Source organism: Erpetoichthys calabaricus, chromosome 13 (assembly GCF_900747795.2).
Source record: "Erpetoichthys calabaricus chromosome 13, fErpCal1.3, whole genome shotgun sequence".
In the NCBI taxonomy this organism is placed as follows: Eukaryota; Metazoa; Chordata; class Cladistia; order Polypteriformes; family Polypteridae; genus Erpetoichthys; species Erpetoichthys calabaricus.
The window spans coordinates 4,321,926-4,342,544 of NC_041406.2; the positions used below are offsets into that span (position 1 = coordinate 4,321,926).

The 20,619-nt window shown below is 41.3% G+C and overlaps 1 protein-coding gene across 3 annotated transcripts in view; it reads right to left on the bottom strand.

Moving 5' to 3' along the window:
• LOC114663941 (protein asteroid homolog 1-like) overlaps positions 1 to 20,293 on the bottom strand; it is a 33,246-nt gene extending 12,953 nt beyond the window's left edge. For 2 of the 3 annotated variants that reach the window (XM_028817895.2, XM_028817896.2), the window contains exons 1-3: positions 20,166 to 20,293; positions 14,181 to 15,508; positions 8,779 to 8,989 (exon numbers count right to left, since the gene is read on the bottom strand). In XM_028817895.2, the coding sequence (XP_028673728.2) occupies positions 8,779 to 8,989; positions 14,181 to 15,491 (1,522 nt within the window). In that variant the 5' untranslated portion in view covers positions 15,492 to 15,508; positions 20,166 to 20,293. Of the gene's footprint in view, positions 1 to 8,778; positions 8,990 to 14,180; positions 15,509 to 16,958; positions 17,078 to 20,165 lie in introns of those variants that run through there. The other variant, XM_051935648.1, reaches the window with a different exon arrangement.
• Between the last annotated feature and the right edge of the window lie 326 nt (positions 20,294 to 20,619).

Sequence of the window (20,619 nt, forward strand, 5' to 3'; positions counted from 1 at the left end):
AGAGTAGGGTCACAGGAAACCTGGAGCCTACCCCAGCAGGTCTGGATGCAAGGCAGGAAAAATCCTTGGTATACAATATGTATGATATGGCTGATGTTAAGGACAAAAAGAATATGATATTTCAGCTATATCTACATCTATTTTGAGAGAGAGAGAAAAAAACATTAAAAAAAGTAGGACAAATATATTAAAATATAATTCTGCTACTGAATTATTTTCACAATATCGGGTATTTTGAGCTGTATGTGTCTGTATTCAGCTCACTATACAATACAAAATATTAAGATTTTTTGTTCAATTTGTTTCTAATATTACACCAAAACAACTGCTTCAGATGCAGAACGGAGAGACCTTGATAGTTTAGAAGTTTAATAAATGCCGAATACACATTTGAGTGCAGGAACTAAAGGGAACTAAAATCGTCATGACAAGCGTCGGTCACCAGTGAAACAGGGGAGAGGCTCCAGAAGGGGGCGTCAATTTATCGACCTCATAGTGTCTGAAGTGCTTGTATCTGTCCGAGGCTGCAGATGGACTTCTCATTTGTTTTACAAAGCCATCTAAAAAAAGGGGCAACAAAAGTCCTCACTGATGTGGGTTCCAAGGAATTTGAAGATTTTTACTCTCTCCCCCTCAGCCTCACCGATGTAAATGGGAGTGTGCTGCAGCATCCTCTTTCTTGGGTCGATAATCATCTCCTTGGTTTGATCTGTATTCAGGGAGAGGTTGTTTTCCTGACACCAAGCCACGAGTCCTGCCACCTCTGTCCTATATTCCGCCTCCACCATCCAGTACTCAACCCTATGACTGTAGTGTCATCATCAAATTTAATGATGCTGGTGTTGTTCTGAAAGGTATACAGGGTGTAGAGCAGTGGACTTAGCACACAGCCTCGGGGACAGCCGGTGCTGATTGTTCTTGTGCCTGATGTCTGGTTTCCCACTTTGACTGACTGGGGTCTATCTGTGAGGAAATTCAGCACCCAGCTGCAGAGGGACGATGTCAGTCCAAGGGAGACAAGTTTATTGCACAGTTTCCATTGGACAACTGTATTGAACGCTGAGCTATAGTCAATAAACAACATTCTTACATATAGGTCCATAAACATTTGGACAGAGACAACTTTTTTTAATTTTGGTTCTGTACATTACCACAATGAATTTGAAATGAAACAACTCAGATGCAGTTGAAGTGCAGACTTTCAGCTTTAATTCAGTGAGGTGAACAAAATGATTGCATAAAAATGTGAGGGAACTAAAGTATTTTTTTGAACACAATCCCTTCATTTCAGGGGCTCAAAAGTAATTGGACAAATTAAATAACTGGAAATCAAATGTTCATTTCTAATACTTGGTTGAAAACCTTTTGCTGGCAATGACAGCCTGAAGTCTTGAACTCCTGGACATCACCAGATGCTGGGTTTCCTCTTTTTAATGCTCTGCTGTTTGTTTGTGGGCCTTTCTGTCTGAAGTTTAGTCTTCAACAAGTGAACTGCATGCTAAATTGGGTTAAGATCAGGTGACTGACTTGGCCATTCAAGAATTTTCCACTTCTTTGCCTTAATAAACTCCTGGGTTGCTTTGGCTGTATGTTTTGGGTCATTGTCCATCTGTATCATGAATCAATTTGACTGCTGTATTTAGCAGGATTTGAGCAGACAGTATGTCTCTGAATACCTCAGAATTCATTCAGCTGCTTCTGTCCTGTGTCACATCATCAATAATCACTAGTGTCCCAGTGCCACTAGCAGCCATGCACACCCAAGCCATCACATTGCCTCCACCGTGTTTTACAGATGATGTGCTATGCTTTGGATAATGAGCTGTTCCACGCCTTCTCCATACTTTTTTCTTGCCATCATTCTGGTAGAGGTTGATCTTGGTTTCATCTGTCCAAAGAATGTTTTTCCAGAACTGTGCTGGCTTTTTTAGATGTTCTTTAGCAAAGTCCAATCTCGCCTTTCTATTCTTGAGGCTTATGAGTGGCTTGCACCTTGCAGTGCACCCTCTGGATTTACTTTCATGTAGTCTTCTCTTTATGGTAGACTTGGATATCGATACGCTGACCTCCTGGGGAGTGTTGTTCACTTGGTTGGCTGTTGTGAAGGGGTTTCTCTTCACCATGGAAATGATTCTGCGATCATCCACCACTGTTGTCTTCCGTGGACGTCCAGGTCTTTTTGAGTTCACCAGTGCTTGCTTTCTTTCTCAGGATGGACCAAACTGTAGATTTTGCCACTCGTAATATTGGAGCAATTTCTCGGATGGGTTTTTTCTGTTTTCGCAGCTTAAGGATGGCTTCTTTCACCTGCATGGAGAGCTCCCTTGACTGCATGTTGTCTGTTCACAGCAAAATCTTCCACATGCAAGCACCACACCTCAAATCAACTGCAGGCCTTTTATCTGCTTAATTGATAAGGACATAACGACGGACTTGACCACACCTGCCCATGAAATAGCCTTTGAGTCAATTATCCAATTACTTCTGAGCCCCTGAAATGAAGGGATTGTGTTCAAAAAATGCTTTAGTTGCCTCACATTTTTATGCAATCGTTTTGTTCACCCCACTGAATTAAAGCTGAAAGTCTGCACTTCAACTGCATCGGAGTTGTTTCATTTACAATTCATTGTGGTAATGTACAGAACCAAAATTAGAAAAAAGTTGTCTCTGTCCAAATATTTATGGACCTAACTATATTGTATGTGTTCCTTTTCTCCAGGTGTGTGAGGATTGTGTGGATGGCAGCATTGATGCATCATCAGTGGGCCGATTTTGGCGGCAAGCATACTGTAGGGCAGGGGTGTCGAACTCCAGTCCTGGTGGGCCGCAGTGGCTGCAGGTTTTCATTCTAACCATCTTCTTAATTAGTGACCCGTTTTTGCTGCTAATTACTTCTTTTAATTAGCTTGACTCAGGCCCCTTAGTTGTTTCTTTTTCCTTAATTAGCAGCCAAACAATAATGAGACACGAAACAAGCGCCCACATGACCAGCTCACCTGTGCCCATCACACAGAATCTGAAAATAGTGAAAGGTGGAGGTCTCAGTAAGGCTGATCTCTCAGGTCATCAAAACATCTTGATGGTGTTCTTAGAAAAAAACATAAAATCATCAGTGATGATCAGGGCTCTATGGACGCCATACCATCTGCTGCAGGATTCTCTGCTCCTCTTTTTATGATTTTGTCGTGTGTTTGGAGTCGTTGTTCACTGCAGAATGAAGTTGGGACGGATCAGATACTGATGCTATTGCATGTTGGGTAAAAATCTGTCTGTTCTTTGTGAGTGAGTGAGTTGGCCATTAATCGAGATCAAATCACCAACTCTGTTTGCAAAGAAAAAAGCAGCTGCAAACCTCCAGGAAACATCCATCATCCCTCGCTGCTGTCTGCAGACATTCATCCGTGTACCGTTCTTCAGCACTTCGGGTTGAGACAAAAATTTCAAATTTGGACTCATCAGTCAAGAGCACTTGCTACCATTTTTCTACAACCCTGTTCTTGTATTTTCACGTGTAGGTAAGTTGTTTTATTTTATTACCACAACAGAGGAATGGCTTTTTGGCCACAACTTTTCCACAAAGACCACTTTAGGTAAGACCTTTCTGGACTGTAGATGGGTGTACCAGAGTCCCAGTGGTTTCTCCCAGACTTGAGCTGATAGTGGTACCACACATCTTCTGATTTCGAAAGGGAGTAACCTCGATGTTTTCTCGTTTGTTGCCCTCAGTTTCCATGAACAACTATTGCATTCCAAGTAATCCACCTTGCCCACTTATTTGGGCATCTGCAGAAGAGCTTGGAGAGCACAGCAGGAAACACCTGTCTGCTTGGGAGAGACCTTGATGATGAAGGATGAGCACCTTGTGTCTTATCGGCATGCTTACTTTGGCCATTCGTGTAAACTGTCACATCTACCGCCACCTCACCTTCTCAGTATGGCTTCCCCTGTCCAGGGTTATTCCTCTACTCAGCTGTTTCTGTTTCAGTTCATCACTTTGATTCAAGCTCCACATGATGTTACTGATCATTAGCAACCTGATCAAGCACTAGGCTGCATACTTGCAAAGATCTCATGTTTCTTTAACTGGAAAGTGTTTTATTACTGCGTTCACTTCTTTATTTAAGGACATTCAGACATCTTATTGTATTGTTTCCCGTGTTTGGAAATCTAAAACTGTCTCTTTTCTGACATACAAATTCAGAAAGACATATGATAACTGTCCAAGACAAATATTTTTGTGAACTATCTATAGCGCCTAAGACATCAGCACAGACCTATGTTTAAATTTTACAAGTTCTTCTCCTTTTGCATTCATTTGTAGAAATACCTTATAAAAACCCACGGAATCTGACAAGGTCGACGTATGCGACACCAGTTCCCAGCATGCCTTGCGGGTGTCTGCACAGGTAGCATTGCCCAGGGAGACGGCCACCTAGTGTGTCAGGGAAGTATGTAGCTCTGTAAGGTGGTCTCCCCCTGTCCTTTCATCCCACTGCCCTACTGGCTGGGTCTTCAGTCAATCCCTGCTGGGAAGCCAATGTACCCACCTGCATTTTGGCATCCTTTATCAATGTTCTAGGACAGGCAGGGAACATCTTGCCCTTGTTTATGCCCAACCACTGCCATGGCCTCCTGGTCAGATAAGGGACTGGAACCCATCCTGACAGGGACGCCAGTGCATGTGTGCCATCCATTACAAGACTTAGGGCATAATTCCAGGGCATGAAGAATAAAAAATTAATTTGTGAACACAGCTGTTTAGTAAAATTATTTGCCACTAACAACAATGGCTTAACATTAGTAAACATTTTTCCTATACGATGAACATGTTCTGATATTTTCAGGTAAGGAAGACAGAGGTTGTGAGGTAAGGTACTTCTACTCATTATAAAACCCACGCCGTCCAAGGGTGGTGATGTGCTGCACGCTGAGTTGCACATGAAAGTAAAGATTTCACTACGACAATAATGACCCTTTAACACTAGAATTACCAGAGCCTACAAAAAAAACTTGTAGATCCGTCCCACCTTAAATCACTTCTTAAATCCTTTCCCACCTCTCCGCCATCGTCTTTTGTCATCTAAATGTGCAGATAAAGACAAGCTGCCAGCAGCCGGCTATTCCATCCCCCCACCAACTTAGAACGTGCACGAATTTCTCCCAGCTCATGCCTTGATTGATTATCTGGGAGTGAAGTGGAGTTTTAGAGTGGAAATAATAAATCGTTATTTGGAACACACACATTTCATTTGTGTTCCATTTCTACAGTAATCTGTGTAAACACATTTTTAAAACAGAAACGTTTTTCATATCTTAGTAGTAAATGACAAAATGTAGGCATAAACTATATAATGTATGAAGCCTGAAGTCCAAATATCAAAGAAACACTTTCATGAAAGGTACAGATATAACAGAACAAGTGCGCTTTTATTCAAAAATACAACTACAGAAAAAAAAAAGCCACCTTAGTGTGCGCCATTGACATTTATTTACGACGACTGCCGTCGTGGCACAACTGTATCAGTTGCTGAGTGGGAATCAACAGGTCACGAATTCGATTCTGCACGACTCCCTTTTGAGAAGTGAACTGCTCTTATTTTTAATATTTTAGAATAAAAAGACACATTTGATTTCAGTCTGTAACAGCCGGTGTAATTTATGATATTTGTAAAGTTTAGCTTTGTTTTTGTTTTTTTTTTTATTCACTTTTCATTCTCCCTACCCCATCTGACAATGCTGTTTTCACATAAAGACGCGCTATAGCTCTGCAGTGTATCACGATACATACGACCGCGTGTTTTTTTCCCCCAATCTTGCCAGTCCGCTCATGTTGCTGTATGCTGTTTCTTTTGTACTCCAGGACATGCAGAGGAAAGCATAGTAAAGAGTAGTAACTTCAGCGCTATATGCAATCATCAGACACCCCCCATCTGACACTGCTGTTTTCACATAAAGACGCGCTATAGGAGCGCCCTTCCTACATTTACGACATGTGTACTTGTTGCAGTGTACACACCTCTCTGTGCTATGGTTCCTATTACACTGAACAAGCACCTGTAATTTGCAGCTCTATTCATTATCTCAAAACACCACGCACATTCACAGTAATTCCCAGTTATGTCCACCACTCACACCCACGCCCACAACCATACAGAACTGATTCCACATCAGAGAATTTCCAGTTCTAGCATAAATTCACAAACGATCTGACGCTGTTCGTTTTCAAATAATATTGCATTAGTGCGATGATGTTTTCACATATATTGTCTCTTTCTTTCAGGTGTGTAATAGAAACCACAGCATAGAGAGAAGTGAGTACATTGTAACAGGTACACACGTTGTAAACGTAAGAAAGACGATCCTTGCGTGTGTGTGAACTGTGAACTGTTAACAATTGAATCTGATGATTGCATATACAGTAATCCCTCGCTATATCGCGCTTCGACTTTCGCGGCTTCACTCTATCGCGGATTTTATATGTAAGCATATCTAAATATATAACGCGGATTTTTCGCTGCTTCGCGTGTTTCTGCGGACAATGGGTCTTTTTACTTCTGGTACATGCTTCCTCAGTTGGTTTGCCCAGTTGATTTCATTGGCAGATGGCTGAGAAGCTACCTAATCAGAGCACACAGTTAAGTTCCTGTGTGCTGATTGGTTCCTGAGTGCTGCATTAACCAGGAAGTCTCATCTCACTCATTCAGCATTAACGTGCTCCTGCTACTGCTTCAGGGGCCGTGTCCAAGCGCCAACATAAGATGCAAATGACTGCAGAAAAGGTAAAAGTTTTGGATATGTTGAAGGAAGGGAACAGCTACACCTCTGCAGGACACCATTACGGCATCAATGAGTCCACGATTCTTTTTATTTAAAAAGGAGGAAAAGCATACAAGATCTACGGCCGCAGTATCCTTTAACCAGGGCGCAAAATGAGTTGCAAGTGGACGTGATAAGGCAGCAGTCTGGATGGAATCTGCTTTAGGGATTTGGATTGAAGAGTGATGGAAGAAGAACAACGGCGGTGCTACACAGTCGCCTGAAGAGGCTCCTTTAGAAGAGCTGTAACGCTATCCTTTGTTGTGCAGTAAAATTAAACTCATTGTTATCGGACAAGTCGTCGCGTCATTGTGGGTGAGTAACCATCATTATCTACGTACAGAACTTATTACATGTACATAGTTTAGTGTCACTGTACACACATTTTACTGTATACAATTTTTCTTGCATTATACATATTTATTGCTGGTGGCCTGTCTGTCGTAATGGCTGTAACATATGTGATATCGGAGACGCTCGATATCTTTAAAATAATATTTAGGTTTTACTGTATATAAACTGTGTTTACATACATAATTTCAACGAATCTTACCTAATAACTAAGAGAAAATAAAGGGTTTATGCTGTATAACTGTACAGGGAATATTTATAAACCATGTGGGAGAGTTTATAAGGACTTAAAATATATAAAAATAACTATATAAACATATGGTTTCTACTTCGCGGATTTTCCTCTTTCGCGGGTGGGTCTGGAACGCAACCCCCGCGATGGAGGAGGGATTACTGTAGAACGTCTTATTCAGTGCGCGCAAGAACATGCAGTTCCAGTTGCTGTGTGCTACAACATGCTGGCGGTGATCAACGCACATTTTAAAAAAAGAAAGAGACAAATATGTGACGTTTTGAAGAAATTATTTTATGACGCGAATAGTACCAATCAGAAAACATAATCACACTAATGCAATATTATTTGAAAACGAACAGCGTCAGATTGGGTGTGAATTTATACTGTGGCGCTGTTACAGTCAGATCAGAAGCTGAATAAGCTCCTGTTCTGACTCAAAGTAAAAAAGTATGAATTAATCAACAGAAATAACCACGATCGACATTTTGAACTTAATGATTTACAGTGCATACCAACTTATAAATTTTACATCCGTTTGAGATTACAAAGAAAAAAAAAAAAAACACTTCCTCAACAGCGGGGAATCGAACTCAGGTCTCTAAGGCACGACAAGGCTGCTGTAGCGCTAAGTCAGCAAATCTTACTGCTACACCACGGAAGGTACTGTAACAGCTTTGAACCTTTTGTGAAAGTGTTTATTTGATGTTTGGACGTCAGGCTTCACACATTCTATAGTTTATGCCACATTTTGTAACATTTATTACTAAAATATGAAAAAGTTTCTGTTTTAACAATGTGTTTACACAGACTACTGTAGAAATGGAACACGCATGAAATACGTGTGTTCCAAATAACGATCTATTATTTCCACTCTGAAACTCTAGCAGTTCAGTCACTCCCAGATAATCAAACAAGGCATGAGCTGGGAGAACTTCGTGAACGTTCTGCGACAGTGGGGGATGGAATAGCCGGCTGCTTGCTGGCTCGTCTTAATCGGCTCATTTAGAAGACAAAAGAGAGGTGAGAACGGTTTTAAGGTGGGCCGGATCTACAAGTTTTTTCGTAGACTCTGGTAATTCTAGTGTTAAACCTAAAACAAAATGATTTTGCTGCTGGTTTATATTGCCATCTTGTGGCACTGTTTGAAATTACAACTATAAAGGTGAGTAGGATCTAAAAAATGTGTAAACCTTTCTGTAAACGTTTTCACTTTGCTACCATGGCTTACTGAGTGCAGACCGATGGATAAAGTGACAAATTTATCCATTTAATATTAAATCGCCAACACAATAAAGTTCAGAAACGGAAGGGGTCTGCATACTTTCTGAACCCACTGTATACTCATTACTAAGAGAGGTTTCAACAGTGTGTGTTACCTGCAGTTTTAGTTATTCTGCATAGTTCTCCATACACAATTCCAAGGAGCACAGCTTGAAGATGCAGCAGGCTTGGCTTAGGATTTGAATGGGTGAGCCAGTAAGATGTAACAGAGGCTGCTAAACTCAAGTGGGAAGGAACAGTTTTGGCAACAGAAGACGTCACGCCCAGCGTCTCCAGGAGAACCTGACGGCACACCGATGCTGGGACCTAAGTACAAATTGAACAAAAAAAAAAAAAAAGAGTTTAAATGTGCGCAGTAAAAGGTCTGCTTCAAACATGACAACGACATCGCTTGAAGTGCTGTTCGCAAGTCACGCCTTGCTGTCCCTCACTCTCTCCAAGATGGCTAGAAGAGTGCACTGAGGCTAAAACACCAGTAAGTACGATATTTGAGGTGTAAACTGTCAGACAATGATTATATTTTTATATTATGTACATTAAAGAACCATCCATCCATCCTCTTCTGCTTATCCGAGGTCGGGTCGCGGGGGGCAGCAGCTTGAGCAGAGATGCCCAGACTTCCCTCTCCCTGGCCACTTCTTCTAGTAAGGCCAGCCAAGATGCATAGTTCCTCTAGCGTGTCCTGGGTCTTCTCCGGGGCCTCCTCCCGGTTGGATGTGCCCAGAACACCTCACTAGGGAGGCGTCCAGGAGGCATCCTGATCAGATGCCCGAGCCACCTCATCTGACTCCTCTTGATGCGGAGGAGCATCAGCTCTACTCTGAGCCCCTCCCAGATGACTGAGCTTCTCACCCTATCTTTAAGAGAAAGCCCAGACACCCTGCGGAGGAAACTCATTTCAACAACAAATCAAATCAAATTAATAATATATTGAACAATGATTATAAAAGTAAAGTTGAATAAGTCGAACTCTGCAGCTGCATGAATTAAAGGTAAAGTATCACTACCAGTTAGTGGAAATAGCCCAAAAGTTGATAGAAATCTACGTTTTGTACCGAATACTTGTATACGAAGTGTGGTTGACCAAAGTGAAAGTGTACTCGAGTTAGCGTGCTTACACACACACACACAATTCCAAAAATGGTATTTTCGGTATCGGGGAGGTCTAAAACATCGAGATTCATCAAAATCTTGAAATGGAATTTTTGGAGGATTCCAATACTTTTCCTATACTTCGTATACGAGAAAGTCAGGGAGGTCTAAACTGTCGAGATTCATCTAAATCTCGACATCAAATCTTTGGACGATTACAATACTTTCCCTATACTTCATATACGAGAAAGCAAACCATTTTTGTGAGATTCAACCGTTTAACAAGGAGACTGGTTGTACGTTTCACGTTGTCAACTGCCCTGTTTGTCTTCCTCCACACTGATTGACCTCGGAAAGCCATCGCCAAGCCCCTGCTACTGACATTATTGAATGCTGATGTGTAAATGTGAGTTGACGCCTCACTTCTGTACACCACCAGACAATAATAACTGAAAAAGGCAATCTTATGATCAATTTTACCCTTTCACTATTCGGAAAGTTACTTCTTTATTTCACAAAGACATAAAGCCTATTGCCGCTAGATTTGCGCTTCAGTAAGAGAGAATATCGAGCAGACACACCGCATGTAATCAGGTGACAAGAACTGAACAAACAGGAAGGTGGATGCCAATCCCACTTATCCAGCTAAGGGTTGTGGGAGAGTTGAAGCCTACCCTAGCAAGCATTGGACATAAGGCAGAAACAATACCTGGATGGGGTGCCAGTCCACTGAAGGGCGAACACACAAAACCCACTTTAGCAATGCCAGACCATCAAACCTACATGTGTTTGGACTGTGGGATAAAACCAGAGCGTCTGAGGAAAACATGCAAACACCCCACACACACAAACTCCAGTCTGCTTCACTGCAAGAAAGCCATGCTGCCATTGTGCCACCTTGCCACCCAATATGATTATTATTTCTTATTAATTGCTGTCCTCAGTATCTTCCATCCATGAGTCTATTCCAATAGAACAGTGAGTGTCCAATTATATGGCCACTTGATCAGCAGTGAAAAGGCAGGTGATGGCAAAGACAGCTTTGTTCCTCAGCCCATATGGCTATGCAGGCGCCCAAAGCAATGCCAGCTTGTTAGGGTTGAGGGAAGATACACACAAAGTCAACAGCAGCCAGTGAAGGTTTCTGGATTGGAGCCAAGTGGAAAGCAATGTGCCGAAAAGCTGTGATAACCAGAAGCAAATCCCAAGGGGTGAGCCAGGCTATAACCCCATGTATAAATATCAGCCCCTGCTTGACATTGTGGAACCAACATAGAAACAATTTATCAGCCTGGCCGTGATCTGTCTGTGCGTGAATCTATGATAAAATACAAGGGGCACCTTTGTTTCTGCCAATATATGCCAGACAAGCCCACAAAGTAGTGCTGGGAGGTATACCAGTTTATACTGAAAACTGTTTTTTATTTCTGTTATGATAAGGATTTTTCTTATACCGCAATACCAGTTTAAATGGCCTAAACAATGTTTGGAACGTGGTGCAGCAGAAAACTGTTTAAGGGGGGGGACCATTTTCACTGCTGCACCGCTAAACAGGCATGCACCGGAGTACATGCGTTAGTGGAGGTATTGAGCGGTGAAAATGGACAGAGAACATTCTGAAACTGAAGCTGTAGCAGATGATAAAGTTGAACATGATGACACAGAAGAACTTTTGCCGAAAAAAGAAGCTGTGTCTGTTGTCTGGAGATACTTTGGTTTTAAAAGGTCGGATGTGGACCAAACAACCATTTACTGCAAATGCTTCGAGCTAAAGCTGTCACCAGAGGCGGCATCACGAGCAATTTGCTGCACCACCTTAGCCGCAAACATGCTTTGGTGTACCATGAATGTATGTGACTAAGACTGGCACCCTCCACGTCCTCGGGTAAAACTGAAAAAGCTAGAGGACACTCGAGACAGACGCGTTTGCCAAAGATACTGCCTACAACAAAAAAAGCAAGCGGTGGATCGAGATAACCAACGCCATTACAATCCATATAGCTAACGTGTCATTGGACAGGGATTGTTAACATTAACAGAAAGTGGAGTAGGTTTATAAAAAATATTTACTATTTATTCCTTTTCTAAGACATGTTCGATGCAGTACAACTTTTGACAAGCACCTCTGGACATTTTACTAGTCTAAATGCCTCTTTGGATGGCTGAACATATGTTGTCAAAATTATAGTATAAGTTGTTTGCAAAATTTGTTCAATAAAAAGGTTCTATATTTTGACTGCAACTGTCATGCAATGTGATTCCTTCCCTTCATTAGTGCCACCCCTTGAAAACTATCACTTTATGGGGCCATGCAAACCTGTATTAATACTTGTGTGCACAATAAAATGTTTTTTTGTACAGTGTAATAATAATAATAATAATTTTTTGCATTTATATAGCGCTTTTCTCACTACTCAAAGCGCTCGGCAATTGCAGGTTAAGGGCCTTGCTTAAGGGCCCAACAGAGCAGAGTCCCTATTGGCATTACGGGATTCGAACCGGCAGATCTCTAGCCTCAGAGCCACCACTCCTCCTACAATACTTATGACCATGGAATTGGTTATTCTTAGCCAGTCTACTGCAGTAATTGCACTGGAAAATGTGGTTAACATCCACTCCTGCATGGGAAAAAAATATTGCTGAATACTGTGAAACCGGGATAATTTTGAAGAATACTGTGATATAGAATTTTGGTCATATCGCCCAGCACTACCACAAAGTATGGCATAAAGGATTTTGAACTGGCAGAAGGAAACGCTGGTTTCTGCCTGAAAGTAATTACATATACAAGAAAGTATTTCTTTCCAAGAGAGAACTGTCCCTTGACATGTCAGGTTGTGCTGGAGCTGCTTTAGGGCTATGAACATTTGGGTCATGTTGTGTACATTTGGACAATTTTTATACATCACCAGAATTGTTCGTGGAGCTACAGAGCAGGGGAATTGGAGCTTGTGGCACGGTGAGGGTGACCAGGAGACACAGACCTTCGCAGTTGAAGCCAGACAGGCTGAAGATGAACAGAGGTGACAATACGGTTTTCATGCAGGCGGAAAACTTGGTGTCAGTGGCATGGCATGATGTCAAACGGGTGACTTGTCTCTCTACAGTACACACTAACAATATAGGAGGCACCAGTGCAACACGTATTGTAAGCAGTGCAACGTGGCAATGTATGCAATTGGCTGCTTTGAGTGAGATCAGACTTGGCAGGACTTTGCTGTGTAACATGTATGTGATATCATATATGCTCCAATAAACGCTGAGTCTCGTATTGTCGCCGGTCTCTAATAAGCACCAGGCTTCAGAGGGGATGCGGCCAAATAGTAGCCGGTCTCTAACAGTAGCCGGGTCTTTGATATTTGCCTACTTGCGTACATTGTAAGCGTCTGTATCTTTACAGACGTGTCTAATACACGTGCATGTCAGCACGTTGCATATATAAGAAATACGGATATACCGGTTTCTGAAACTGCTTCATGTTCATGCTGGGTTGACCAAAATACGGTCGTTATACTGTAGTACCATACGGTAGTGATAAACTGAGAGTGGTACAAATGTGTTTTGCTATGAAGAGTCTCCGCGAAGATTCATCACTTTTAACCAGCTGCACATTTCTTATCGTTTTCGCTGTCAACGAGATTAGCCTAGGTCATCGGAGCCGGGACGCATTTACTTATTTTGGACCTGCGAGGCCCTGGATTACTAAATCTACCCTTTGGGCAGAGAGGGGAGTAACAAAGAAAGACCTTCCATCTTCGTATCCACTAAAATGAAATTTTCTTGTCATTGCAGATTCGGACGACGAATAGCAGTGAAAGGTACAGAAAGACATTGCCATTTATCTTTAACAGTCTTATGCAGCATGTGAAATTCAAATAAAGTAGCCGTTTGTAATATTAGCCGACATTTTTGTGTACCTACCTGTACCGATACGCGTGAAAAAATATTGCATTCTGAAGGTTTTTGTTAGTAATGGCCGGTCTCTAATAGCAGCCGGTCTCTATTAAGCGCTGGGAGCCGAGGCTAGTTTTGCAAATAAACGCCGGGGGCCTCTATTGGAGCATATATGGTATGTATGTGAAATCATACAGTATGTAGATTCATACAACATGCAAGATGGTAACATTTGTCAAAAGTAAATATTTTTTGCTGATTTGATATGTTAAACAATTGCTTTGTGTTCTTTTTTTAAAAAAAGTTAGTTTTTAGAAAGATATTCAGCCCTGGGAGAAAAGACAAAAAGCAAATTAGCCCTAAAAGAGTTAAGCAACCGGGTTGGAATAAAAACCTGCAGCCACTGCGGCCCTCCAGGACTGTGACTGAGGATCCCTGGTGTAGACGTTGAGGGCCATGGCACAGTGTAGCAACAAATCTTGATTCCAGAATAAGTGTAAAATGAAATTACCGTTACTATATTCTCCAGAAGAACAGATTCTGTGGAGGCTGGTACTACGGCTTGGATGAGGCTTTTCTTGAGTGCAACATCCTGTCTGGAAAATTCTTCCACCTGGTGAACTTTATCTTTAATCGCAACTCCTTCACCGCTCGCTGTTGACGATTGCCTTTTGGCACGTAATAGAAGCCCATACAAGACTTGCCGAATTGGCAAAGAACACATGTGGCTGCTGGAGAGTCTGCTGTTCTCAACTTGGGGAATCAGGAAAACTCTCTGTAACACCAGAACATCGATAATATAAGGTGCCAGTTCTGCTTTTCCTAGGGCCTTCACAACCCAAGGCGGCAGCACATCCATTACTCTCGGAACACTGGACAAGGACACGCCGCTGGTGAAATAATCGGCCAGCTGGCTTGCTGACAACTTGTACTCTTTCATTGACGAGCACAGGCATTCTCGAACTGCGTCTCTGTCACGCTCGTGGAGGCACTCCACCACTTTCTCTATGGCTTCCTTTGGGTTTCCAAAAGTGGATAACCAATGCAGAAGACCATGAATGCGGGCATGCGTGTCTCGTTTTAAATTGGAGCTCCCTGGGAAAGTTACTCGAGAGAAAAAAGTGTCCATGGCATTGATATTAATGTAATCATTACCAATCATCACGGCAAAAAGAGGAAGGAGATCCTTATTCAGTTTATCAAAATACCTACAAAGTTTATCGAGTAAAAAACACTTTGCTGGAATATACAACTGGGATGTCTGCTTACATTTCTTGATTCGATTCCAATCAAAATTGACAAGAGGACAAAACCCAGCGCTCAAGTTAAAAATACAAAAATCGCTATCCATCGTCAAGACTGGATAGGCCCACTGACTGGCCAAGCAGGCTATTTCCCAGTCAGCTTCGGACAAACACTGGACAAAGGGGATCTGAAGTCTAGATAAGACTTGGATGAAAACTTCTCTAGCCAGCAATGGCAACACACAGCCATGAGATCCCATTGAAGAGCAGTGTGCCGCCCTAATTCTCTCCTGGGCACGCTGCTTCAGAGTTTCAAACTTTTTGTTAGTATAGTCGCAGCCTCCGTCCAACACGACATATGGTTTCACGTTGCAGACAAAGAGGGCGTCGAAAAATCTGTGCACGATATCCGCAAACGCATCGTACTCTCCGCCATGCTGTTGGTTTATGCCAGAGGTAAAATAGAGCCGATGATACAAGCTGTTACCATCGATGATAATCTTCATGCGTGACAGTTTGAGGTCACTGAAGAATTCAGAGTTGCTTGCAACGTAACTCCATAATCCGTGAATTCCCATTTTGACAACTTCTCTTCCTGGTCACAAAGAAAATAGAAAAGAAAGTGAGCATAACTGATGAGGTGATGGATTATTTGCATTTAGCTACACAAATTCTCAGTTCTGAACGTTTGTATTTCTACTTATTCATCCATCCCTACACACTCAGTAGCAAGGGACCTGGATGGTCATGGTGGCTGCAGGTTTTTGTTCCAACCTCAAGCCAATCCCTGACAATTTTTGACATTTTAGTGTTTTCATTCTGGCACGTCAGGCCATTCTTACATTGCTGATTTTTCCTTTCTAGGATATCACCCAAATGATTTGTGACCCCAAACAGATTAGTAATTTCCACTCCTTCACTTTTTCTTTCCAAATATTACGTTAACATGGACACTTGTCTTGACACGTACATAGGACACTTCACGTCTCTGCCACTTGCGTATGTGGATTTCACATTCACCAAACAACAAATGTTTTAATTCTCGCAGATACGCCTCTTCATTGGGAAGAAACACTACTTTTCCCTGATGACAACAAAAATTAGACAATCTACAAATCTCCAACTTAAAGTTTAAAGCCGAACAATATCTGCATACTTCTGTCATATCACCGATGTCCATATATTCGATCTCTTTTTGCCGTTCCGTTATTTCACAGAGCAATAACTTCCATTTGTTATTGCTAATGGGATCTTTACTATCAGATTTTTGAGACTTTCAAATTTCAGTGCTTTCATTATCTCTAACCTGCTCTGCTTGGGTATCGCACCAATGTTTCTGAACCTCTTTACGACGTTCTACTTTGTCTTCTACTCTTTGTCTTTTATTTCCGACCCCGCTTGGAGCTGAAAGCACAGGAACTGTGTCTGACAGTAGCATTCGCACGAATGAAAGACTGTGGGCGTGGTTGTAAATATTTGACAGGTGGGCGGGACTTGTCAAAATCTCTTGGTAAAAAGTCTCATCTCGCGGGACTTGAAATTATCTCCGAAAAAAGTCTCGTCCCCAAGATTTCCTTTTATAATAGATATTTGTTTTACTTAATTCTATCCATCCACATCCGAATAGTAAGAAAAACATCTATTTTCAATTACAGCACCTGCATTTTTTTTCTGAAATTTCAAATTTTAGTCCGATCCCCATCTATTTTTGATGCCATTTTTGAAAGCATTCCATGTGTAGTCCAACATTGCATCTATAGCATTGTTTTCTTGCATTTTTCTTACACACTTTCCTCTCTCTGCCCATTTCTGTGCATCTGATGTAGTGAAACCCGGATGCTCTGATGTCAACAGCAACACGATTGATTGATGATTTAGGGAATGCCTATATTGAGCCCTTTCCTGTAAAACTCAATTACAAAATATTTGCTGAAATTCCAGTCAATATAATCTATGAGCCCCAAATGGGACTCACGTTATTTGGGTCCATTGTACCCATCCAAATTACAGTGACATGAAAAAAGTGCTATTATCACATTACACACTCATCAAGAATCAAGAAAAATTCACCGTCACCAAAATTAACCTCAGCAGGTAAAGTCTTTTCTGCTTTTAAAAAACATGTTTCATTTTACTGATGAAAAGCGGTGACTGGACCAGAAAAATTAGCTTGTGTGCCCAACACACTGCATGCATGAGGTCAAATTCTTCTATTATATCCGATTTTAAAATTATATTCTCTAGTCTTGATGTACATGTCCAATATGATGGTATCGACAATTCTGTTTTAGAGTTTAATTCTTCTTGTAAAACGGTTTTAGACTCAATTGTTCCACTCAAGATACTCTGTAATAAGGGAAGACCTGCTCCCTGGCTATATGAAACTACGAGACCGCTACGTTGCGCCTGTCGAACTGCGGAACGGTGTAGGGAAAATACATGGACTGATTGTTTCTAAACAGATTTTTAGGACTTCTCTATTCAACTTATGAAAGCTAAACATGATTTCTTTGCCGATTTAGTATCCTGTCATTCTAAGAATTTTAGGGTCTTATTTAATTCAATTAATGCGGCCATTCACCCTCCTTCTGTGACGGGATTAAACAGTACTGTTCTTTCAGGTGAGCAGTTTCTTTCATTCTTTGTCAGTAAAATTGATACAATCCACTGTGGTATTGTTCCAACTGGCTATTAACTTCCTACTTGTTAATCATGGCATTGTCTTAGAATTTTTTGATCTTGTCTCACTTTCACAGTTAAAAAGTACTATTGACACCCTTAAACCAGCCCCCAGTCCTCTTGATATTGTACCACCACCAATGTTCCCTCTAAGCTGAGCGATTGCTCACACGAATTCAGAGTGTTGCTCATACTTCCCGCACGATCGCTCATTCCGACGGCGTTGCTCGTACTTATCGCACGATCGCTCACTCCGACCGTCGGAGTTGGTGCTCATAAATTTTTGGCTTAAATAAAATGTCGCTCATAAACAATGTTTTTTACTCACTATATGCTACACCTTAGAGGGAACATTGACCACCACACCTCTTAGTGGAAGCCTTTGATGTTTTGTGTCCACCTTTACTCGCCATTATCAATGGTTCTGTTAGTGAGGGGGTGATGCCCTCATTTTTTAAACATGCTGCGGTGCGTCCCTGTCTAAAAAAGGCAGAATTAGATCCTGGAGTTTTAGCCAATGTTCGCCCGATTTCCCAATTGCCTTTTCTGGCTAAAATATTAGTAAGAATTATTTATAATCAATTGGTTGATCATCTTAAGTCCAATAATTTATTTGAGATCTACCAATCTGGCTTTAGGCGTTATCACGGTGTTGAGACGGCCCTCCTGAAAGTATTCAATGACATCTCTATTATTACTGACTCGGGTGGCGCTGCAGTCCTTGTCCTCTTTGACCTGTCCGCTGCCTTTGACACCATTGACCAGGAGACATAGCTGTTGCGGCTTGAACATCTTCTTGGGCTTAAAGGGGCTGCTCTTAACTGGTTCAGGTCATATCTAATTGGTAGACACTTTTCAGTGACTTTAAATTCCTCTTTTTCGTCTACTGCTCCTCTTAAATGTGGTGTTCCTCAGGGATTCATTTTGGGTCCTATTTTATTTTCTATTTACCTTCACCCTATTGGAGCTATTTTTAGGAAATGTAACATTTCTTTTCACTGCTATGCTGATGATACTCAGCTTTATATTCCCGTCTACCACTCTGCAATGAATCAACTGCGCAACTGTCTTTCTGAACTAAGATCCTGGATGGCTAATAATTTTCTTGATCTGAATCAAAATAAAATGGAGGTGCTTATAGTGAGTCCATCAGCTAAAACCCAAATTGATCTTGGACTTCTCAGCTCTTTCTCTATCTTTTGCAAACCTCAAGTCCGCAATCTTGGTGTTATTTTTGATAGTAACCTCTCTTTTGAGAAACATTAATTCTGTAGTCAAGAGCTGCTTTTTCCAGCTTCATCTATTAGGTAAGATCAAGCCTTTTTTATCTTTTAGGGATTTGAGAAAGCTACTCCTGCTTTTATCGCCTTGATTACTGCAACTCGCTGTATTCTGGGATTAGCAAATCTCTGATACACAGGTTACAGTTGGTCCATAATGCTGCCGCTCGCTTTCTGGTTGGGGCAAGAAAGTCTGACTCTGTTTCTCTAATATTAGCTTCTTTACACTGGCTGACTGTCAGTTTTCAAATTGATTTTAAAATCTTGTTGCTAGTTTTTAAATCTTTACATGGGCTTGCTCCTGCCTATTTATCTGAATTGTGTGCTTTACACCAGCCACCTAGAGTGCTTAGATCTTCTGGTCAGTTGGTACAAGGGACAGCAAGAGACAAGTGTAAAACTAAGGGGGACAGACAGGGCTTGGGCAGCCTCGCCTGTGGAACTCTTTACCTCATCATATAAAGGAGTCATCAACAATTCAAAACGAGATTAAAGACTCATTTCTATTCACTTGCTTTCCGTGACCTTCAGTAATACTGATGGTTTCCTCATAATAATAACAATACATTACATTTACACACAGGGGGGAATCGGGAAGCGAACCCACAATCTTCCACAGTCCCCTTACTGCAAAGCAGCAGCACTACCACTGCGCCACCTGTGAGAATATTGTGATTATGTAATCTTACTTCTATTATTTATTTTATTTCTACTTATGTTAATTGTATGTTTTTCTTCTTTTATTTTAAAGCACTTTGGCCACAGCATTCTTATGTTGTTTTAAATGTGCTATAGAAATAAACTGACATTGACGAGCAGGCGAGACCCTCACTGTACTTTGTGCACGACGTAAGAAAAAAACAAAACTTAAAAAATAACTAACTAAACTAAATGGACGAATTCTTATCATTCCGAAGTTCGCGTCGCCTTCTCACATTTGTATTTGGTTCTGATTTGTCACAAAATGCCGCAGGAAACTTTTTTTTTTTTTTTTGCTTTAATGAGGAAGTTAAAGATTTCTTCCGCTTGCAAAAATGATGCCGTTACTTTATCACTTTACAAGAGTTCCACAGAATGACAGCATTAGGAAAGAATCTGCAATTAAAAGCTAACTGCCCTTTATTCGTCTGTAGCGGTTTTTAAAAACGTTTTCTGCTCTTCAAAATGACTTTTTAAACGCATCTTTAATCACTTGCCTTAGTATTTCAAATAACACACTTAAGAGGTTATTACAACATTGGATTTGTAGCTTAGTTTTCTGATCTGTACTATAAAAAAATAACACGTACTTACATGACTTTGCAAGATGCAATTTCGTAACTAAACCGCCATGCAGTAAAATAAATAAATAAAAAGCTGGAAAGGATTTTGGCTCTAAAAGTGAACACACGGCAACTTCTCAGAGTCGCCGGGATATGACGTCATAAAGGGCGACGTGAAAGGGCGTGTCTGGAGACAATCTCAGCTCTGATGAGGAATTTGGGAATCTTTCAAACTGTACTTATTGGTATTTTGGAGACATTCGGAATCCGTGTAGCTTTTAATATCAAAACAAGAGAAACGAATACGAGTCGTACTTCTTGGGCGCGTTCGTTGACTATTTCAGTTTCTCCACTGTTTATTAAGGTGACCATCCGTCCCCGTTTTCCGGAGACAGTCCCCTTTTTCGGACAACTGTCCCCACTCAGAAACATGTCCCCGGTTTCAGCTGGTTCACTTTTTTGAAAGTATGTCATCACCACAATAA